General features: G+C 40.0%; 1 protein-coding gene across 1 annotated transcript in view; it reads left to right on the forward strand.

Moving 5' to 3' along the window:
- LOC106922643 (poly [ADP-ribose] polymerase tankyrase-1-like) overlaps positions 1-18,680 on the forward strand; it is a 75,678-nt gene extending 56,998 nt beyond the window's left edge. The window contains exons 15-29 of the mRNA XM_014995230.2: positions 1,662-1,807; positions 1,908-2,073; positions 3,611-3,830; positions 6,960-7,069; positions 7,971-8,159; positions 9,277-9,357; positions 9,771-9,957; positions 10,383-10,462; positions 11,317-11,437; positions 11,847-11,944; positions 12,526-12,600; positions 12,768-12,873; positions 14,261-14,447; positions 14,536-14,692; positions 15,005-18,680. Of these exons, the coding sequence (XP_014850716.2) occupies positions 1,662-1,807; positions 1,908-2,073; positions 3,611-3,830; positions 6,960-7,069; positions 7,971-8,159; positions 9,277-9,357; positions 9,771-9,957; positions 10,383-10,462; positions 11,317-11,437; positions 11,847-11,944; positions 12,526-12,600; positions 12,768-12,873; positions 14,261-14,447; positions 14,536-14,692; positions 15,005-15,091 (2,010 nt within the window). The 3' untranslated portion in view covers positions 15,092-18,680. The remainder of the gene's footprint in view (positions 1-1,661; positions 1,808-1,907; positions 2,074-3,610; positions 3,831-6,959; positions 7,070-7,970; positions 8,160-9,276; positions 9,358-9,770; positions 9,958-10,382; positions 10,463-11,316; positions 11,438-11,846; positions 11,945-12,525; positions 12,601-12,767; positions 12,874-14,260; positions 14,448-14,535; positions 14,693-15,004) is intronic.
- Positions 18,681-18,752: the final 72 nt, after the last annotated feature.

The raw sequence follows: 18,752 nt of genomic DNA on the forward strand, positions 1-18,752 counted from the left end.
CTTTTCTTTCTAGATTTACGTATTTGCTTTACGTCAAACACATCCATATTATTCAGTTTTCGACTCGTCTGTCCAGAGAACCCCATTCCAGAAGTTTACATCGATCTGGTTTTTATGTTTTTCTTAGAGAGGAAAGGTTTCCTCCTTGTCCATCTCTGAAGGAAGTCAAACCAGTGCGGCCTCTTTCTGGCTGTACAGTCTTACTCTCTCATATCCACATGAGCAGGAACCTGGTGGAGCTTGATCCAGGATCGTTCAGGCCTCTTGGTCATTTCTTTTAGCATCTTGCGGCCTTCATCTGCCAGACTTAGAAATATTTTAAATGTCCTCTATTAATCTCTCACGAGCTGCTCCTGTCTTCTTTCTGCAGGCTCCAGACATCGCTCTCAGTCTCATTATTGTGTTCGTTCAGTAATGAGACTGAGTAATGATGTTCTAATCATGTACACCCGGTGTGATACTCTTGTGTGTGCCCAGCTGTAAACAGTTTGATATAAACTGGTTTGTGAACCTTCGGTTACAGTAGAGCCAGTGGTTTCTCTTGTTCGGTTTTAAATAAAAATGCCCTGACCTTTACAGCTGTTCCTTCTGCTCTGGTAAATGTCAGCTGATTATTGTTCAATCAGAGCTAGTTTATTGTTGCCCTTTTCTGATTTTAAGAATAATAAAACCTTTTATTCTCATGATTGAGTGAACCATGCTGCAGTTCATGTTTTCTTTTTCCAGTAATGAACAACATACCAGAGGAAGGTAAGAGTCGCTCCGGGGAGACAGAAGACTGATGCCTGGCTTGTTTCCATGTTCGTTTTTAGACATTAGTTGTTAAATGGGTCAAAAAGAGGCTCTGAGCCCAGAACGGATGATGATTTGACAGATTAGCAGAGGAGGAGACGAGATCCCCTTTATTTATTTATTTATTTGTCTTTTTTTTTGTCACCCACTGTATGTTTTTCTGAGCTCAGATGCAGAAAAAAATATAATCCTGTGTTTATGTTTACGAAGCTGCTGTTGATGCTTCCATTAATGATCAGCCTGTTCGATGACACTCGTTCAGAGAGATTTAGACTAAAGAGATACAAGTGGGACGCAGCTCAGCCAAGATTGCTGTTGCTCGGAAAAGTATAAATTTAAGTGAAATGTTTTTCAGGTTTAGATAAGTACATAAAAGGAAAAGTCGAACATTTCAGTTTTTGATTTTTATTTGTGTATTGTCTAAAAGCTAAATGTATTCATTCAGTTAAGTTTTACTTACAAAGTAACTTGCACAGATAAAAAAAAAATCACTACATTGAAATATTAATGAAATAAATGAATATCTTGCTGCCAATTCATCTGCTTTTCTGTCTGTTTAAAATCTCTCTCTTCATCTTTAAACGTATCCAGTGAGCTAAACTGATCTTTAAACCACTGTAAAAAAATATTTGCCATCCTGGTAAGCTTTTGCTTTAATATTTAAAATTTATTTCAAAATAAATGATCTCTTGAAAACTTTAACGTAAAATGTTATTTCACGTTGACGGTACGGGATCCTTGTCATCTTTTTAAGTTTAAGTTCTCTGAAACAAAGAACTGAGTTAGTGCAATCGTTTTCTAAGCATTTGTGTGCGTTCAGTTCGGCGTGCATGCTGATTGAGGATTCTTTACTCCTTGTTTCTCTGCAGTCGCTGTGCACAGCTCAGAATGTGAACTGTAGGGATCTCGAAGGACGGCACTCCACTCCTCTCCACTTCGCTGCCGGCTACAACAGAGTGTCAGTGGTGGAGTACCTGCTGCACCACGGGGCCGACGTGCACGCTAAGGATAAAGGGTGTGTGAAAATAAGAGAAACATTCGACTCATTACTTTTTTTTTTCATACATAGTTTTAGCAAAGCAAGTTTTATTTTTGACTCTGCACCCCCCCGACAGCGGCCTGGTTCCTCTTCACAACGCCTGTTCCTACGGTCACTACGAGGTGGCCGAGCTGCTCGTCCGGCACGGCGCCTCGGTTAACGTCGCCGACTTGTGGAAGTTCACGCCGCTTCACGAAGCTGCAGCAAAGGGCAAATACGAGATCTGCAAGCTGCTGTTAAAGGTTGGGCTCAAAAAAAATCCTTGTCCGTCAAATACAATTCAGATCTTTTAACAATCGCATGCAAACCTGTGTCTTTGGAAACTAAATCAAAGTGACTTTGAAGCACAAGCACGCTTACTGAAATTCAACAACATCTCCTGCCTTATATTGATAAAGCAATCAATTATTCATTGTTCAGCATTAGTGGAATGTTTGCCAGCGAAATCACTAAATAAGTCATTTTCTTGACCGGACTGAAGACCAATTAAATCAGACTAAAAGTAACTCTAATTGGAATAACTGCTTCCTTTTTCCCTGACACGTCCACACAAGTCGACACGGCGAGAGTCTAGTGAGAGCTGCTGTCAAAGCTGTGAATTAAACTACCACTCTTAATCACATCTGATGATGTTTTATTCTGCTCATTAAAAATCAAGTTGCACGTTAAGACTGTTTTCTGGTTGAACTACTGAAATGCTCTCTTTGATTTCAAATAAGAGGCAGACATTTACAGGAAAGCCTCAGTCGATCTTGTTGAATTGCTGCTCTTTCACAGTTGTTTTAGGATATTTATTATGCAGAAGCTGCCAAGTCTACATAGTCGTTTAAAAAAATGTAAGTTGGCTTTAAATTCACCAGTCCCAGGTCTTAAATTTGGTTTGTCACCAGTTGCTAATATAGCTTTGGCAGCTAACTAGTTATCACCAGATGGCTGAATGACACCACAAGCATCCCATATATTTATAGTTTTTTTTCTGTCTTAAATTTTAGCTTAGCTGTTGTTACAAAGGCTATAAAAAGTTTGAAATTTGTCTCGAATTTGAATCTTGAACCTGTAGATAACCCTGATAAAGCATCATGAAATTAGGCGAAACTAAAGATCAATCTGTGTTGTTGGACATGTTTGATGTTTTCTGAAAAACATATGTTTTTGCTGCCAGACTGAATCAAGTAGAGATTTTTTATTTTTTTATTTTCTACACATTTAAATTTCAGTATTTAAAATTTCATCTTTTCTTTGTCATTTCCTAATGATTTTCCTGCTGTTGTTTTCCTGGACAGGTGATAAATTACTTTGTCAGAATGAAATCAGAAAGTAGGGAATAAAACTCCCACTAGACTTTAGGATCCAAACGGGTTTAAAACCAGCAGTGGGGTAGTGGACAGTTCCAGGACACCGGTGGACACCCAGTGGAGCGGTCCCACAACATCCAGTCCTAATGAGGACATTTTAAATTGTCCATTGAAGTGACAAGTAGAAACTGTAACCCGTGAGGACGCTGAGCGATGAGAGTGTCTGCTTTGCCTTCTTCCCATGCGGTTTCTGCTTCACTTAGCGTCTCGTATTACCATTTCTCCATCTCACCGACTCCTTGAGGACCGTCCAAGGTCTTCATCTTACTCATCAAATGTCATCCGCTTATTCTTATTGGCATCAGGGCTCTGGCATTTGAACTGGCTTTGTGTTTCTTTCTGACGATGAATAATTTTGGAACTTTTTCCAACTTTTGTTAGCTGAATGTGTTTTTTGTTTTTTTTGTAATTTCCCCACCATTAGCACGGCGCAGATCCCACCAAAAAGAACCGAGACGGGAACACGCCCCTGGACCTGGTGAAGGACGGCGACACGGACATCCAGGACCTGCTGCGGGGAGATGCTGCGCTGCTGGACGCCGCCAAGAAAGGCTGCCTGGCTCGGGTGCAGAAGCTGTGCAGCCCGGACAACATCAACTGTCGGGACACGCAGGGTCGCAACTCGACGCCGCTGCACCTGGCAGGTAGTGTGTTCTCAAACGCACAAGCACACACACACGTATCCCCGTTAGTGGGTGAAAATACAATGTTCCAGTCGAATGAGCATCACAAAGGTTTCCAATGCACCGTAGATCAGAAAGACCCGTTAAAGTTCAGATTTCATCTTGTCGGTAAAATCAGGTTATAAATGATATATGAAGATACATGGAACATTATTGCCTTTTGAAAAGATGGATTGCAAAATAATATAAAATTAAGCATTTTGTGTGTGTGTGTTTATATATATATATATATATATATATATATATATATATATATATATATATATATATATACTTCACAATGATAGTTCTCCAAACTGTCAATATTATCAAAGCTACTCATGCACATTAATTTCAGAAATGTTTACATAAATCAGGGATATTCTCTATGGAACAGTTTTTATAAATATTCATCAGGCAGACTGCAGTGCTGAACAAGGCATGCAGTTGCAGTCAGAAGTTTAGATAAACTTCAGATTTAAAATTATTTCTGTGTTTTTGGAGTTTTTAATGAGTTCATGTTATTTTTTGGTGGTGTGATATTGCTTATGTAAAATACGTTGGCAGTGAATTTTAAGAACTGGAAACACAGATTTCAGTAAATTCTGCTGTTTATAGTCCTGCAAGGTAAAATTATTTACACACACACACGCACGCACGCACACACACAATATTAGTGTAGAAATATAATTTTAACAGGCTTTTTCTATTTAAAATGACTTCAAGGTGTGTTTGAAATCTTTTTCCTGTTGGAACACCCAGTTCATCTCCAAGTTTCAAACATATTATTGTTGAAATTCAACAATACTGTCCACTTACTGCAGTGTATCAATAGCAGCCTAACGATATTATAAAATTACTGCAACGTCTTGGAAAGTCTGCCGTCTCCATAAATGATTAATGTACACACCTTTTTTATATACAAACACAATGCAGTCAAATTGCTTTAAAGTTATTATTTTGTCTTTTAATGATGTATTTTTAAGGATTTTGACATTAGTTATTACACTTTGTGCGATGCTCCATCATTACAGGCAGCAAAATAGTTCCTTCTGCTGCCAGAAGGCAGTCTTGAATTTAAAATCCTCACGTCGATTCCTAAAAACAGGCTTTTCGTCACCGAGCCCAAAAAGCTCATTTGCTGTTTCGTCTGAATGTAGAAGATTTCTGCAGAAGGTGTTTGGTTTGTCCAGTGAAGCTTCGACATCCAACCAAATAGAAACATCTAAAAAGGGCCGAGAACGCTGCAGCATGTAGATGGAAATGTAGGTCACCTCGTCTTAGACTGGAGCCAAGAATGTGTTTTCTATAACGTGTCAGAAAGTGAAAGTAAGTATGTTTTTGGTGCCAATCGCTCCCTCAGTCTCCTCCAGTTTGTCTGTCAAAGCCGCCCTTTGTTTTCTGGCGCTGCGTCTTGCCAACAGCGAGGAAGTAAACACAACCACGCAACTGCAGCCTTCAGGATGGAGTCGTTCTACCGGCCAGCAGGCTCAGTTATGTAATTGCATCTAGATCAGAGTTTTACCAGATTTGACACTAAATGTCTTTTGTGGTGCTATAAATTTTCTAGCAGTGAAAATGAAGCTAAAAGTGGAGTCTTTACCTGTTTGTCTGAAAGCTGATGTTCTTTTAGTTCCTGCTTGCTGATATCATTCGGACACAGCTGGTTGAGGGCATCTTGTACAATTTTTATCTCAAATATCGGCTACAAATGTAAGTATTCATTTAAAAATTGTGCTCCAATTAGCCAAATGTTTAAAGATTTACATTTTTGTTGTGCTTACAAATAAGGCGAGGCGACCTCAAATAGTCTCACCAGCCAGAAATAATGTTATTTTGGCCCCGAGGCTCAACAAGCCTCATTGTTATTTATATATTCAGCATCTGTAATCATCGTGTCATCAGTTAGAGCGATAACAAATCTGTTTGTTCTACCAAAGACACCTCTCAGACTCCAACAGGCACAAGCAGCGGCTTAATGAGATTCATACCTAAGTGAACATCCGTCTGTGCAAACCAGAGAAGGCTTTCGTTTCTATAATAGAAATTATAGACGTATAAAATCAGAAAGGGTTTGTTTGGCCTTTAACTGGCTTTATTGCTCTTTTTGTCAGCATTAAGTGGCTTTTAGCGCCAAACTCTGGCATAACAATCTGTGCTGTAAACAGGTTTGATGTAAACACCGACGAACAGCATGAATAAAAAATGAACAAAAGAAAAAACACTTTTGAAAACTAAACTGCATTTTTTCTTTCCACATTTTTATTTTTTTCTTGTTTTTACTTCTATAGAGCTTCTCTCGAAATGAGCATCCAATTTAATTGCTTGGTTGAGTTTTTTTTTTTTTTTTTTTTTAGAAGAAATTGTCTTAGGAAAACGTTTCCAAAGTTTATGACCCAGAGTGTTTAAGGTCCTTCAAAACCTTTTTTTTCTCTCTAGTTTTTAAGATTTCCATCAAATTGTATTTTCTGTCAACATATGAGATTTTAACTGTTTGATAACCTCTGTTTACCTTACACTTAGTATTGTTCAAAATTATTCCTAACACTTGCAAATTCAGGTTTTAGACCTAAAGACTTGGAATACATCACCAGAAGAAAAAAATGATCAAAATATCACCTGAATCATGCAAAAAGCTGATTCTAACAGAGATTATAGTGTCAATTGTTGAGAAGAATATAAATAAATGTAGACATGTTGATTTATTTTTTTGTTTTTTTACTTTTAAAATCCACGTGATATGCTTCCCCCGACTTCATTCTGACCTTTACGAGTTTTTTTATTTTTTATTTTCGCTGCGGAATAACTTCCACAGCGTAGCAGAGCATCAGATCAGACTAACTAGTTGGTCAAGCTGAAAATCAGACCAATTCTCTGTCTGAGCATTCGGTGCATCCATAGTTTCTGCAATCAATCATTCATACATTCAGCAGATCTTAAAACACCGACACACTTTCTGCCTCAATACGCTTTCCCGTAAAGGGAAACAAAACAAAAAAAACATTAAATGTTCTGTTACTTTTTCAGTTCACACAGATTTGATCCAGCTTCCTCGCCTCTAACGTCACAGTGTTGCTTCTTCTCTCTTGTCTGCTGTTTGCTGATTTCCAGCCGGCTACAACAACCTGGAGGTGGCCGAGTATCTGCTGGAGCACGGCGCCGACGTGAACGCTCAGGACAAAGGAGGGTTGATTCCTCTGCACAACGCGGCTTCGTACGGGGTGAGACTCAACGAGACGCTTCACGTAGCGTTTCTGTGAGATCAGGGATAAAAGTTATCGACACGTTCTCCCTGATCCTTCTACAAACTACGCTAATCAGTGCATCTGTTTGAGCTGCTAAAAACCCAAAGGAGAAAATTAGCATCATGAACTTTGACCTGTGACTTAAGACTTGGTAACAAATTAGCTTTATCCGTTGTGAAAATTGCTTTGCTGCTGTAAACCTTAAGGGTAAATCAACTTTATTTTACTGGAGTCCTTGGAAAAGCAACAAAGTTTTTAATTGAAGTATGTTCATCGGGTTGAATTATAAGCAAAAATCTGGTGTGTAAGTTTTCTCCCTTGTCACAACTATTCACTAAATTTTTTGGTCTTTAACATAAAATGGTGTAATGTGATAAATATAGTAACGAATTTGGTTATTTCTTCTTTAATTGTCCCCTGAATGAATCAGTGCTATTATGTGTAGATCCTCTAGAAAAGATGCGTGATTTAGTCTTTTTTTTTCCCCTTCATCTGGATTCCCACGAGGTTTCGGAGCGGAACAGTTCTCCTATTTAGTCAGCACGGCGCTACTAAAAAACTTATGAAGCACATGTTTGCATGAAAGCTTTATGAGCTCTGCGTAGTAGAACACAAACGTAAACCCACTAGGGCATCCCCCCCACTGTTCCTCACAAACACGTTACAGTGCGTTTGATGCAGAGGAAGGAAATCGAGGACAAACAACAGAGGGAAGCCACGTAGTAAAACAAGAATCCTGACCATTTTTCATTTTGTTATTTTTTTGTTCGGCATAACATCAGACGTCACAGTTACCAGACGACTCTGATCCTTTCTTTGTTTTCCATCTGTCTCGCTCCCCTCTCTCTTTTCGTCCCTCTTCCGGTTCTCCGTCCAGCACGTGGACATCGCCGCCCTGCTCATCAAGTACAACACGTGTGTGAACGCCACCGACAAGTGGGCTTTCACGCCCCTCCATGAAGCGGCGCAGAAAGGCCGCACCCAGCTCTGCGCCCTGCTGCTGGCCCACGGAGCCGACCCCACCATGAAGAACCAGGAGGGACAGACGCCGCTGGACCTCGCCACGGTAACGGCAGGCCGTCCAAATGTCTCCTGTGTGAAAATGTATCCATCTCCAAGTGATTACAGCTCACTATTTTTACCAGCGGAGCACCAGGAGAAGAGCGCGTAAGAGTAAGGATGGTACTTTTTCCACTAATGAGGCTCCCTACCTTGACTCCATGTTTGATTTGAGGAGCTGCAGCTCGTCTCGGACAGAAAACTTTTGCTGCTGACATCCGTGGGTGTGAAGTGTTCCCTAATTACAGCACTTCGTAAAAAACATGCATAGCCCTTTAACTTTTTTTTTTTTTTTTTTGCATTTGTTTTCCACAAACAGCAATATGTTTTATTGGGATTTTACGACAACCTGCGGCTCCTGAGCCACGTGTGGCTCTTTGGGTGCCTCTGCTGTGGCTCTTACATCATCTTTAGGAGTTTTTCTGTAAATTCTTGTTCAACAACAGACTTTTAGAAGTAACTAGCTCCAAACTAAGCTACCTAGCTTTCTTTATTTTCCATATTTATAGAAAAATAGTTGTCATTCTGGTAATGGAGGATTGCATTTTGTTCTACAATCTTAACTTAATTTTTTTTCATAAAGCATTTTATGTAGTACATATTTAGAAAACTGATTTTTGGCACTCTAGTCGAGCTTTATTTTGTAGCACCAGGGACAAAAGTGGCATTTGAATGGAAAAAGTTGCTGACCTCTGAGCTAGATCTATAAAATGTAGATGTGAAGCAAAAGAAGGTCATTGATACAGGTTTGTTAACAGTTTTTTTTTTTTTTATTTAAAAGTCTGAAAGTGGTGGTTTAGATTTGTTTCTATCTGAATTAATAGGTCCTCTGTGATATCTTCAAAGCTTATTCACATTGTTTTATGATTCATCTCTGCTTTAAAGTTCTCGTTGTCCCTGACCTGCGTAATGGGGCCCAATACAAATATCGGATTCCTCTTTGAATAATTTTCCTCCTGAGCTACTTTGGGTTAATCTGTTCCACAAAACACCAATAAAATACATAGAAACCTACAGTTTAAACAACTGCATCTAGTTTATCTGACTTGCATAAAAATCAAAGATGGAATCTGTGTCTTTATAAGTTTCCAAGTTCTCACACTTTTCCTTTCTTGCCGCTGCAGGCGGATGACATTAGAGCGCTGCTGATTGACGCCATGCCACCAGACGCCCTGCCGAGCTGTTTGAAACCGCAGGCCACTGTGGTGAGTTCCCATCAGCGGTGTTTAAGCGAAGGCCTGAAAGCAGGCGGTTAGATCTCAGCATGTGCAGCCGTCTTTAGGAGGCAAACTTTGAGCTAAAGCACAAAAAAAAAAAAAGAAGAGTCAGCGCCAGCGTAATATCTGAAAGGATTTCAGACTTGAGCTTGAACTCTACAGACAGTTTAGTCGGGAGCAAAAGATGTAAACTAAAAACTAATCGGACGTGTGAAACGCGCAGAAGCGGGAGAGATGAAAGCAGCGGAGCCGTCAGTCAAACTGGCAGCTCGGCAGCAGGACATGAAAGCTGCACAAACTCCAGCCGGAGCGTCAAACTACTTGGTGCATGCGAAGTTTCTCTGTCGGTTTCAACTTCCAGCTTCGGCGAAAACAACCGAATCTCCACTTTTCTCACGCAGGTGAGCGCAGGAGTGGTGAGTTCAGGCGCAGCCGGCGGCGTGGTCATCTCGCCGTCTCCGTCTCCGTCCTGCCTGTCGGCGGCCAGCAGCATCGACAACCTGACCGCGCCCCTCGGCGACATCGCCGCAGCGGGGGCGACGGGCGTCGCGGACGGAGCTTCGGGGTCCGACAGGAAGGAGGGCGAATGTACGCCAGCGGTTTCAGTTTCAAAAGTCTCAGTTGTGTTGATTTACTTATTTAACCAACAGATGTTTATTTAAGAATTAAATGGACTAAATGTGAACACATGTGGCGTCCAAACCTTTTGCCAAAAGTCCAAAATCATTTTGATTCTGTTTAATATAAAAAACTATAAAAAATTATTAATTATGACTTTTTTTCTATTTTAATCAACTCAGTAATAAACTAAACATGTAGTAAATCTATAAATCAATGCAGATTGAAATCATGTAAATGGGTCAGGCTTATTTTTTGGGTCAAACTCCTGTAAAAGTTGCTGGAAAGGTCGTCTTCTCTTCTTCTCCCTTGTTGTTGTGTGTAAATGCTGTTTTCGGCTGTTTTCACATGAGCAGCAGCCTCTGGTGAACCTACTGACGTGTCTGTCTGTGCAGCTCTGCTCGACATGACCATCAACCAGTTCCTGAAGAGTCTGGGACTGGAACACCTGCGGGACATCTTCCAGAGAGAGCAGGTACCCTGGGAAACGTCCTCATCCAACTCATTCACTTCTCCAACTTCATTTGTTTTGCTTCCATTTTACATTGCTCATATTTGTTGTTAATTACAGGGAATGACTCTTTCCTCTGGGATTAAAAGGAAAAAAAAAACATTTTAAATCCCACAAACCTGAAGACAGTGGTTATCTTGTAACTTTTTATTCTGGGGCTATAAACATTTTAATGAGTCTTCTGCATTTATTATTTACTACGGTTTGTTTTTGTGGGCACGCATCTGCAAACCTCGTGGCATTCCCATCTGCCTCATCTGTAATTTGTTTTTAGTCCTAATTAGAAAATTCTAGATAGGAGAGACGGGAAGGAGACAGATGGAGAAAAACGAACAGGAGGAGAGGAAGACGACCGTTTTTCCACAGGAAGAAAAGACCGGGCCGAGCGCCAGAGTAGATTCCCCACAAACGTGGTTCAGGAAGCGCTGATTTACTCCCGTTATCAGCGAGGAGCCGTATCTCCCATCTGATCTCCGCGGACAAATTTGCGGAGCAGGAAGAAAAAAAATCCGCCGTAATTTATTTGCATATCAGTTCTGTGATTACCGCCCACCGTTCGGTGACCTTTTCATCCTCCCTCCTTCCCTTTTCATGAATATTTGCCAGCCCTATTTCCTCCGATATGTCACGGATCTCTCTGGCTGTCATTATTAATGACTGCTGCTTTTTTACGATCGGTTTAAAATGACGCGCACGCATGTGTTTGTCAAACGTACAGCCACCGTGGGTGTGGCGGGTCCATCACAGTGTGTTATTTCCCACTTTGCGTTCTCTCGGTAGCATAAATCTGACGAGGCGTGTCGTTTGTCTCCGGGCAGATTTCGCTGGATGTTCTGGCAGACATGGGCCACGAGGAGCTGAAGGAGATCGGCATAAACGCTTACGGCCACAGACACAAACTCATTAAGGGCATCGAGCGGCTGCTGGGCGGCCAGCAGGGTCAGGAAAATACACCAACACACACACATTGCTTAATTACTGCTTATATAAGCTCATGTTCCTGGTAAATGTTGGAACAGTGACAGATTGCAGCATCATCTGAATCTTAAAGTGTCAGTTTATGTTTGATAAAGTTTTTTATGGTTTGCTGTGTTTGAAGCCTTAAAGGTCAAATTAATTTTTCAACAAATTTTATTCCCAGTGTGGGGGAAAAAAAATAAAATTGGAGAAATCCACACAACTTTGCCCTCACTTTAGCTTTTTTAGCTCTTAAGCTAAAAGATGAAGCATTTGAGTCTTAAGAGTGCAACAGAATCCTTTATGTAATCTCTAATTCTATGCTCAGATTTTTTTTTTTCCATTTGCCCCATTTGAGTTCTAACTTGTGTTTTCTAAACGGTGCGTTCAGGTGGAAACCCGTACCTGACGTTCCACTGCTCCAGCCAGGGCACGGTGCTGATCGACCTGGCGCCGGACGACAAGGAGTTCCAATCTGTGGAAGAGGAAGTAAGCACGTCCTCACATCTCACTTCACCACCCGCCTGCCTGTTTTGATTTCAGGTATGAATATGCGTTTAGCTTATACCTCGGAAAACACTCGAGCGAGTAGACGAGACACATATAAAACAAAACGGCGTCACAGCCGATCAGAGTATCAGTGACTGAATTACTCCGGCAATGGAGAAGAAGTGATTGAAGGAGACAGCAGATGTCTGTGTAAACGGGCCTAAATTAATGAGAAGTGACAGATGTTAACTGGAATTTCACAGGTAATTTTCCACGTAAAATGACTCGACTCTAGTTTGTGATTCTCTCATTACGGCTCCGTTTCCATCCTCACTTTCCTTACTTTTGTAAGTCTGCGCAGCACAGTTCTCGCATTCCTGCTGAGGCTTCACCTCTGCAGCTGAAATGCCTCTTAATTTCCCTCGAGTCCCATCCAGGTATTTGGTTTAATGAGTTACTGCTCCACATCCGCCGTAAATATATGGATTCTGTAGCAGCTGAGATAGCAGATAAGCAGCACGTTTCCCGCCTGCTTTGTTCTTGGTTTTTAATGCGCCGCCGCTTGTTGATGTCGCCCTCAGCTGCAGAGCACCATCAGAGAGCACCGCGACGGAGGCAACGCAGGCGGAGTCTTCAGCCGGTACAACATCATTAAGGTGCAGACTGGAAAGCGCGCTCACACTCAGCCTGCACTCGCACATAAAGTGCCATCACTTTTTTTTTTTACCGGTTTACTGTTTAAAGCTTAAGATTTACTCAGATTTTTAAACTTCTGCACAAACTTTCTGCCAACTTTCCCCGCTAACTTTCTTCCTCTCTGCAGATTCAGAAGGTTGTGAACAAGAAGCTGCGTGAGAGATACGCACACCGGCAGAAGGAAATCGCAGATGAGAATCACAACCACCACAATGAGCGAATGCTGTTTCATGGTAAAAAAAAAAAAAAGAAAAAATGAGATGAAAATAATTATGTATTTAATTAAAATAAAATAAAATCCAAATGATATCTATTTTTATATTATGGATTGAAATAAATACACATATTTTATTATCTAGATCATTAAAATATATTTTTACTAGTGCAAGTTTTTAATAATTAATTTAAAAAATACAAATACAATATAAACATTTTTAGAAACATAAAAAATGGTGTATAATTTTATCTAAAACAATGAATTTATTTGTTTATGCTTTTATAAAAATCTTATTTAATTTTAATTTTGTTCAATTTATGCATCGATTTAAGTTATGTGGTAACATTTTGTATTAATAGAAAACATATTAATGCTTTATAAAAAACAATTTCATTTAAACATTATCATATAGCATATTATGGCTAAATACATCTAAATAAGTTTAGATGTATTTAGATCTTTGACATAAATGTCAATTGTTTGGTCAAAATTGACAGTTATGTGTAAATGTTTGGATTTCCTTGTGGCTCAATTATTTGTTTATATTTAAGTGAAGTAAATTTAACAATGCCAGTTTTTGGCCAGGTTTTTTTTGGTACGAGTGATTTTTACTCTACACTACAGTAAAGTGAAGGTAGGAAATGGTTACTATACACTTCAAGGTTCTAAAATATATATTTTTTCTGATTTGATCCAGAAAGAAAAAAAAAAAAAAACTACAACCATAAAACAAGTTCAACCTCAAAATTTGTTGCAAGCTACAAACTTCTCACTATTTGAGGGGAAAAAGCAACAAAACGAGGCAGAATTTTCCCACCCATGTTGGAGATTCCCGGGAGTTTGTAGTGACTTTCTCCTGTTTGACAGATACAAAACGCAGTTTGGCCAAGGTTCAGCCATTCGTGCTCTGGAAGATTAACTTTGTACGCCGACGTTTTCTTTCTTCCAGCTTGACTGGAAGCTTGAGCGGATCTCGCTTATCACCCTTCCCCTTTCGACCACACGGCTTACTGGGGACGGCGCCCTCAGGGCCGCGGCGCAGTGCAGTTCCTTTAAGGCGGCGCGCGGCAGAGCTTGAAATCCCAGAAAATAATCTGGCTTCTCTGATGCCTGAAATGGCCTGTCTGGCTCCAGTCGTCTTAGATCCTTCTCAGATTGTATATTTCCCAGGAAAAACACCCCCTGATGCGCCGCGTCTTTCATACTTCGTGAATCAGAGGGCGATCCTTCACGTCATTTACCGAGGCATTCAGAGCAACTTGTGTTGGAGCTTCCGACTAAAGCAGACAATTAGGTTTAAACAGATTTGTTGTGGAAAATTAAAAAAAAAATTAAAAAAATGTCCATGAGGAGATAAATCGAGAGGATGTACCGGTTCAACAATGAGTTTCTCACTTCCCCAGGTTCCCCCTTCATCAACGCGATCATCCACAAGGGTTTTGACGAGCGACACGCCTACATCGGCGGCATGTTCGGGGCGGGGATCTACTTTGCAGAGAACTCCTCTAAAAGCAACCAGTACGTCTACGGGATCGGTGGAGGGACGGGGTGTCCCACTCACAAAGACCGCTCCTGCTACGTGTGTCACAGGTCAGCCACTCCTCTGGACTTCAACTCTTAATTAGTGAGCTGAAGACTGAAGCACACTGGATGGGGAATATGTTTTTTCCTTCTGCAGACAGATGCTGTTCTGCCGGGTGACTCTCGGCAAGTCGTTTCTCCAGTTCAGCGCCATGAAGATGGCGCATGCCCCCCCGGGTCACCACTCGGTCATAGGGCGACCCAGCGTCAACGGGCTGGCGTACGCAGAGTACGTCATCTACAGAGGGGAGCAGGTCAGGGATTCAGATTAAATACTTTTTGTTGGACTTTCAGCTGTTATATTGTTTGTACTAGTAATGTAATTCACGATTATGTTAGTAATCAATTATTCCGTTTTGTTTAACCATTTAAGCTTTTCTACGTAGTATCAGTAATGCATTAAGAGACGTAAATGAACAAATTCTTCATCTCCTTTTTTAACTATGACACAAACATTTTAGTGCTTAAAATGTTTTCATTAATTTTCACTTCTACATCTGGAACAGATTCGGTTTGTGCTGAAATAACGCAGCTAAGATCCACATTCATGTTTCTGTGTTCTTCAGGCTTACCCAGAGTACTTGATCACCTATCAGATTATGAAGCCAGAGAGTCTGGCTGCGCCCGCTGCCACTGCAGAGCAGAAGTCCTAAAGGACCGTCACAGCTGGAACTGAAGATGACCAGAACAATTTCCTTAACGGACCGTAAGCGAAGGAGGGGGGGGGAACAGTCCACACCTCTGACGTCAAGTCTCTGGAGCTGAGTCCGAGGGGGTTGATGTGAAATAATCCCTCGAAAGATGCTGAAATATGCTAAAAGAGCAGACTGTAACCTGTAAGTTCAGTCCAAAGTCAGCAGACGGCAGAAATCCATTCTTATTTAGTGTGATGATATGGAGGAGATGCAGGTTGTTCAGCCGTTTAGAGGCTCAGTCACAAAAGCCACAGACTGTTTGCTGTTTTGGTACCTGTGTGCCGCTCGTCCGTTCTGTCCTCACATCTTAATGGTTTGTTTTGACAGCCGGTCCCTCTTTTGCTGCTTTGAATCATTCACAATGAGAAATTTAGCAACGGTCACGCCGAGAGAAAAGAAATTCTGAGCGTTTAATCTAACATTTCCACCCTGTGGGGCTGAACAAGACAGAAGAAGACAGCGTGAAATGAGTCTAAACAGAAATAACAAGAGCACTGTAGACAAATTACACCCCGGAGGCGAAAAAACCAAAGGCTAATGGGACGCAGTCGGACCACAATCCAACGCTGCGGACGTTCCACTGCACTCTGTTAAAGGGACCAGCTTCGCTTTGCAACCAGTGTTGGGATAAATCAGCTCATTTACAGAGCAGCCGGAAAACATTGAACCCAAAAATATGGACGCTAATAACAAAAATAATAACAATACACACAGTACTTTTGCAAAAGTATCCAGAGCCGCTGAGCTTTTTTTGCAATTCCACATTATAACCACAACCCTCAATGTATTTAATTGGGATTTTATTTTAAAGACCAACAGGAAGTAGTACGTTATTTTAAAGTGGAAGGGTACGTTACTCGGTCTGTCTGTTCTCTGATGTTCCCCAATAAACATTCAAGGCCTTCATGCACAGCTCTCTCCACATGAAGAGAGTTGCTTGCATTTGATTTTATTTTGAAGCATCAGGGTAAAGAGGGCTAAATGCAAATGAATGCCACACTTTTCAGATTTCTATTTGTGGAAAACCTTTAAAACTTAGAAGTTTTCGAGGACAGAAAATGTTGATTATTCTTCCGTCTGCCAAACTGTTATCCGCTATTACTTAGTTGGAGTGTCACGGAAATCTCTTGAAATTCATTGGAATTTGTAGCTGTACGATTTGTGGTGTAAGAAAGTTCGACTGGTTTGAAGACTTTTGCTGCGTACTGTGTGTTCTTATTGTGTTACTGCTCAATTTCTGGTCTTAATTTGAGAGAATATGAGATTTTTGAGGTGTTGAGTGTTAAATCTCTCCTCTCTGCTCTTAGAATCACCTAAAATAGTTACAACTTTATCAATAAGAATGTTTAGAATCGTAAAAATAAAAATACACTTACTGCTGCCTTTCCAGACCATAACTAATATTTGCACACAAGCACCTACACACAGTTTTATTTGGCACAAATTAAAGACACTACTGAGAAGGACTGATTTTAAAAAAAAAAAAAACTTCACTTTTTAAGCTTTCAGTGCAATCACTTTAACATTCGCAATTCATTTCAGTGTAAACCACTCCGACATCCTAAATGTGGATCTTCCACCAGTAAGTGTTTAAACTGCAGTAGCGGCTTAAACCAGCTCCAAGTTTAGTCACTACAAATGCTCAAATTTGCTGTAAAATGCCAGAAACACCCAAAACCCAGAGGTGACATTTCAATTAAGTGTAATCCTTTCTTGAATGGATCTTAACTTTTTAAAAGAAAAAAGTTTAAGATCGTGATGAAGAAACTGAATGTACCGGATTTAAAGATGGAAGATAAAAGGTGCCTCTCCTCAGTTACTCATTTAAATTCACATGTAAAGCAAGTTTTGTATTATTATTATTATTATTATTATTATTATTATTATTATTATTATTATTATTATTATTATTCTGTATCACGTATTGTCTCCGAGATGTTTGAAAGGTGTGTTTGTTTACATGAACCAGCTGCCTTCTCGTCCCTTTCCTCTCTGGCTGTTATCTGTTGCCGCCCCCCGGTGGCCGAACAGTGTAACTGCCCGCTTGTGCTAACGAGCGAAAGGGTACGCTTTTATTTTCAGTTGTACAATTCAGGAGGGCATTACTGTAAAGCTGTGGGGTGGTGGGTTAGTTGTAAATAGTGACGTTTTCTCGCTGTATTTCACTGAGCCATTCAGATCACAGACTGAACAGATCGCCGGTGTTTGTTTATGCCACAAGTTCTCAATAACGTGAAGCAGAGAGAGTTTTCCAGCGTTTTTTTACCAGGTGTAGACAATACATACTGCTTATTTTTATTTTCTGACCATATTCTCCTGTTGATCGTTGGCTGTTTTCTAATGATGACACTTTACATTAGGTGGGACCACATTAAGGCAATTGTAAAGTTAAACCAGACTATGTTTATTCCTGCACAGTTTAGAAAAAAAAAACAACATAATTTGACTTCAGCATTTTCCAGCTGTGGAAAAAACACAGATTTTATTTTCTATACTATTGGCCCTCCCTTTCATCCACCCTGTGTTATGTTCTTCCTTTATCTTTTTCCACTTTTTATTTTTCAAGGTTTCATATGAAGAGCCTGCCACAATTTTTTTTTAAATAAAAAAAAGTCTGGAATTCCAACATGATGCTGGTCCTGATTTATGATTGCTGGTTTCACATATTTTTTTGTTAAAAAAAAAAAAATGACTGAAAAGTTTCTTTGCTCCAATAGGATTTCATTCATGTTTATACTATTTGTGTGTGTATGTTTTATTATTTTATTTTATCTTATTTTATTTTATTTTTTTTAGAAAGTAAAGTTCTCACTTCGTTATTTGCCATTCCAACTCTTGGGGAAAATCAGACGGTTTTCCTTTACGACATAAATCCAGTGAGCAGTGAGACGATGTGACAAAATAAAAATTCAGTTCATTACGGAAAATACCAGAACGTTAATCAACCTGTGGACAGAATAAATTACCGCAGGAGAAAATGGGGAAAAACTGATAAGCATGAAATTAGGTTGGCATGGAAATGTCCATCTGATGAACGCTGCTCACATTAAGAGAAGAAGAAGGCTGTGTAAACAAATCTTTTGTGTACCGCCATGATGTCGGTCTAAAATTTAATTAGTTTTTGGTTCATACAGAATTTTTAATGACATTATTAAGATGAGCATTGTTTCATTAAAAATTGGTAAAACTCCAGATGGGCCTTTTAATGGATTTGTCTGTGAAAACTGTTTTTATGCCTAATTCCTGTTCAGTTTAAATGGTCTGTCTCTTGCTGATTTTGTCTCTGTCAGCCATGTTTTTGTGTATATACTGGAGGGACTGTGTGTGTGTGTGTGTGTGTGTGTGTGTGTGTGTGTGTGTGTGTGTTTGTGTTTGTGAAATAAATCTGTGTTCACTTTCTGGCTGCCCAAAGCATCAGATGAAATGACGCGTTTCCTTATCCGTTATGTCCGACCTGCTGTTGTACAAATGGTTGTACAGATCTAACGTGAAACACAAAAACTCCTGTACAGAAGAAAATCCTTAATAAAAAATAATTTTAACTTTATTTCACAGTGGAGGTTTCTCTCTTCTTTTTTTTTTTTTACCTTTTTTATACACAAAGCAGTTGATAATTAAG

This window comes from Poecilia mexicana, unplaced genomic scaffold, assembly GCF_051168715.1.
Source record: "Poecilia mexicana isolate PSO_F unplaced genomic scaffold, ASM5116871v1 scaffold_12, whole genome shotgun sequence".
Classification (NCBI taxonomy): domain Eukaryota; kingdom Metazoa; phylum Chordata; class Actinopteri; order Cyprinodontiformes; family Poeciliidae; genus Poecilia; species Poecilia mexicana.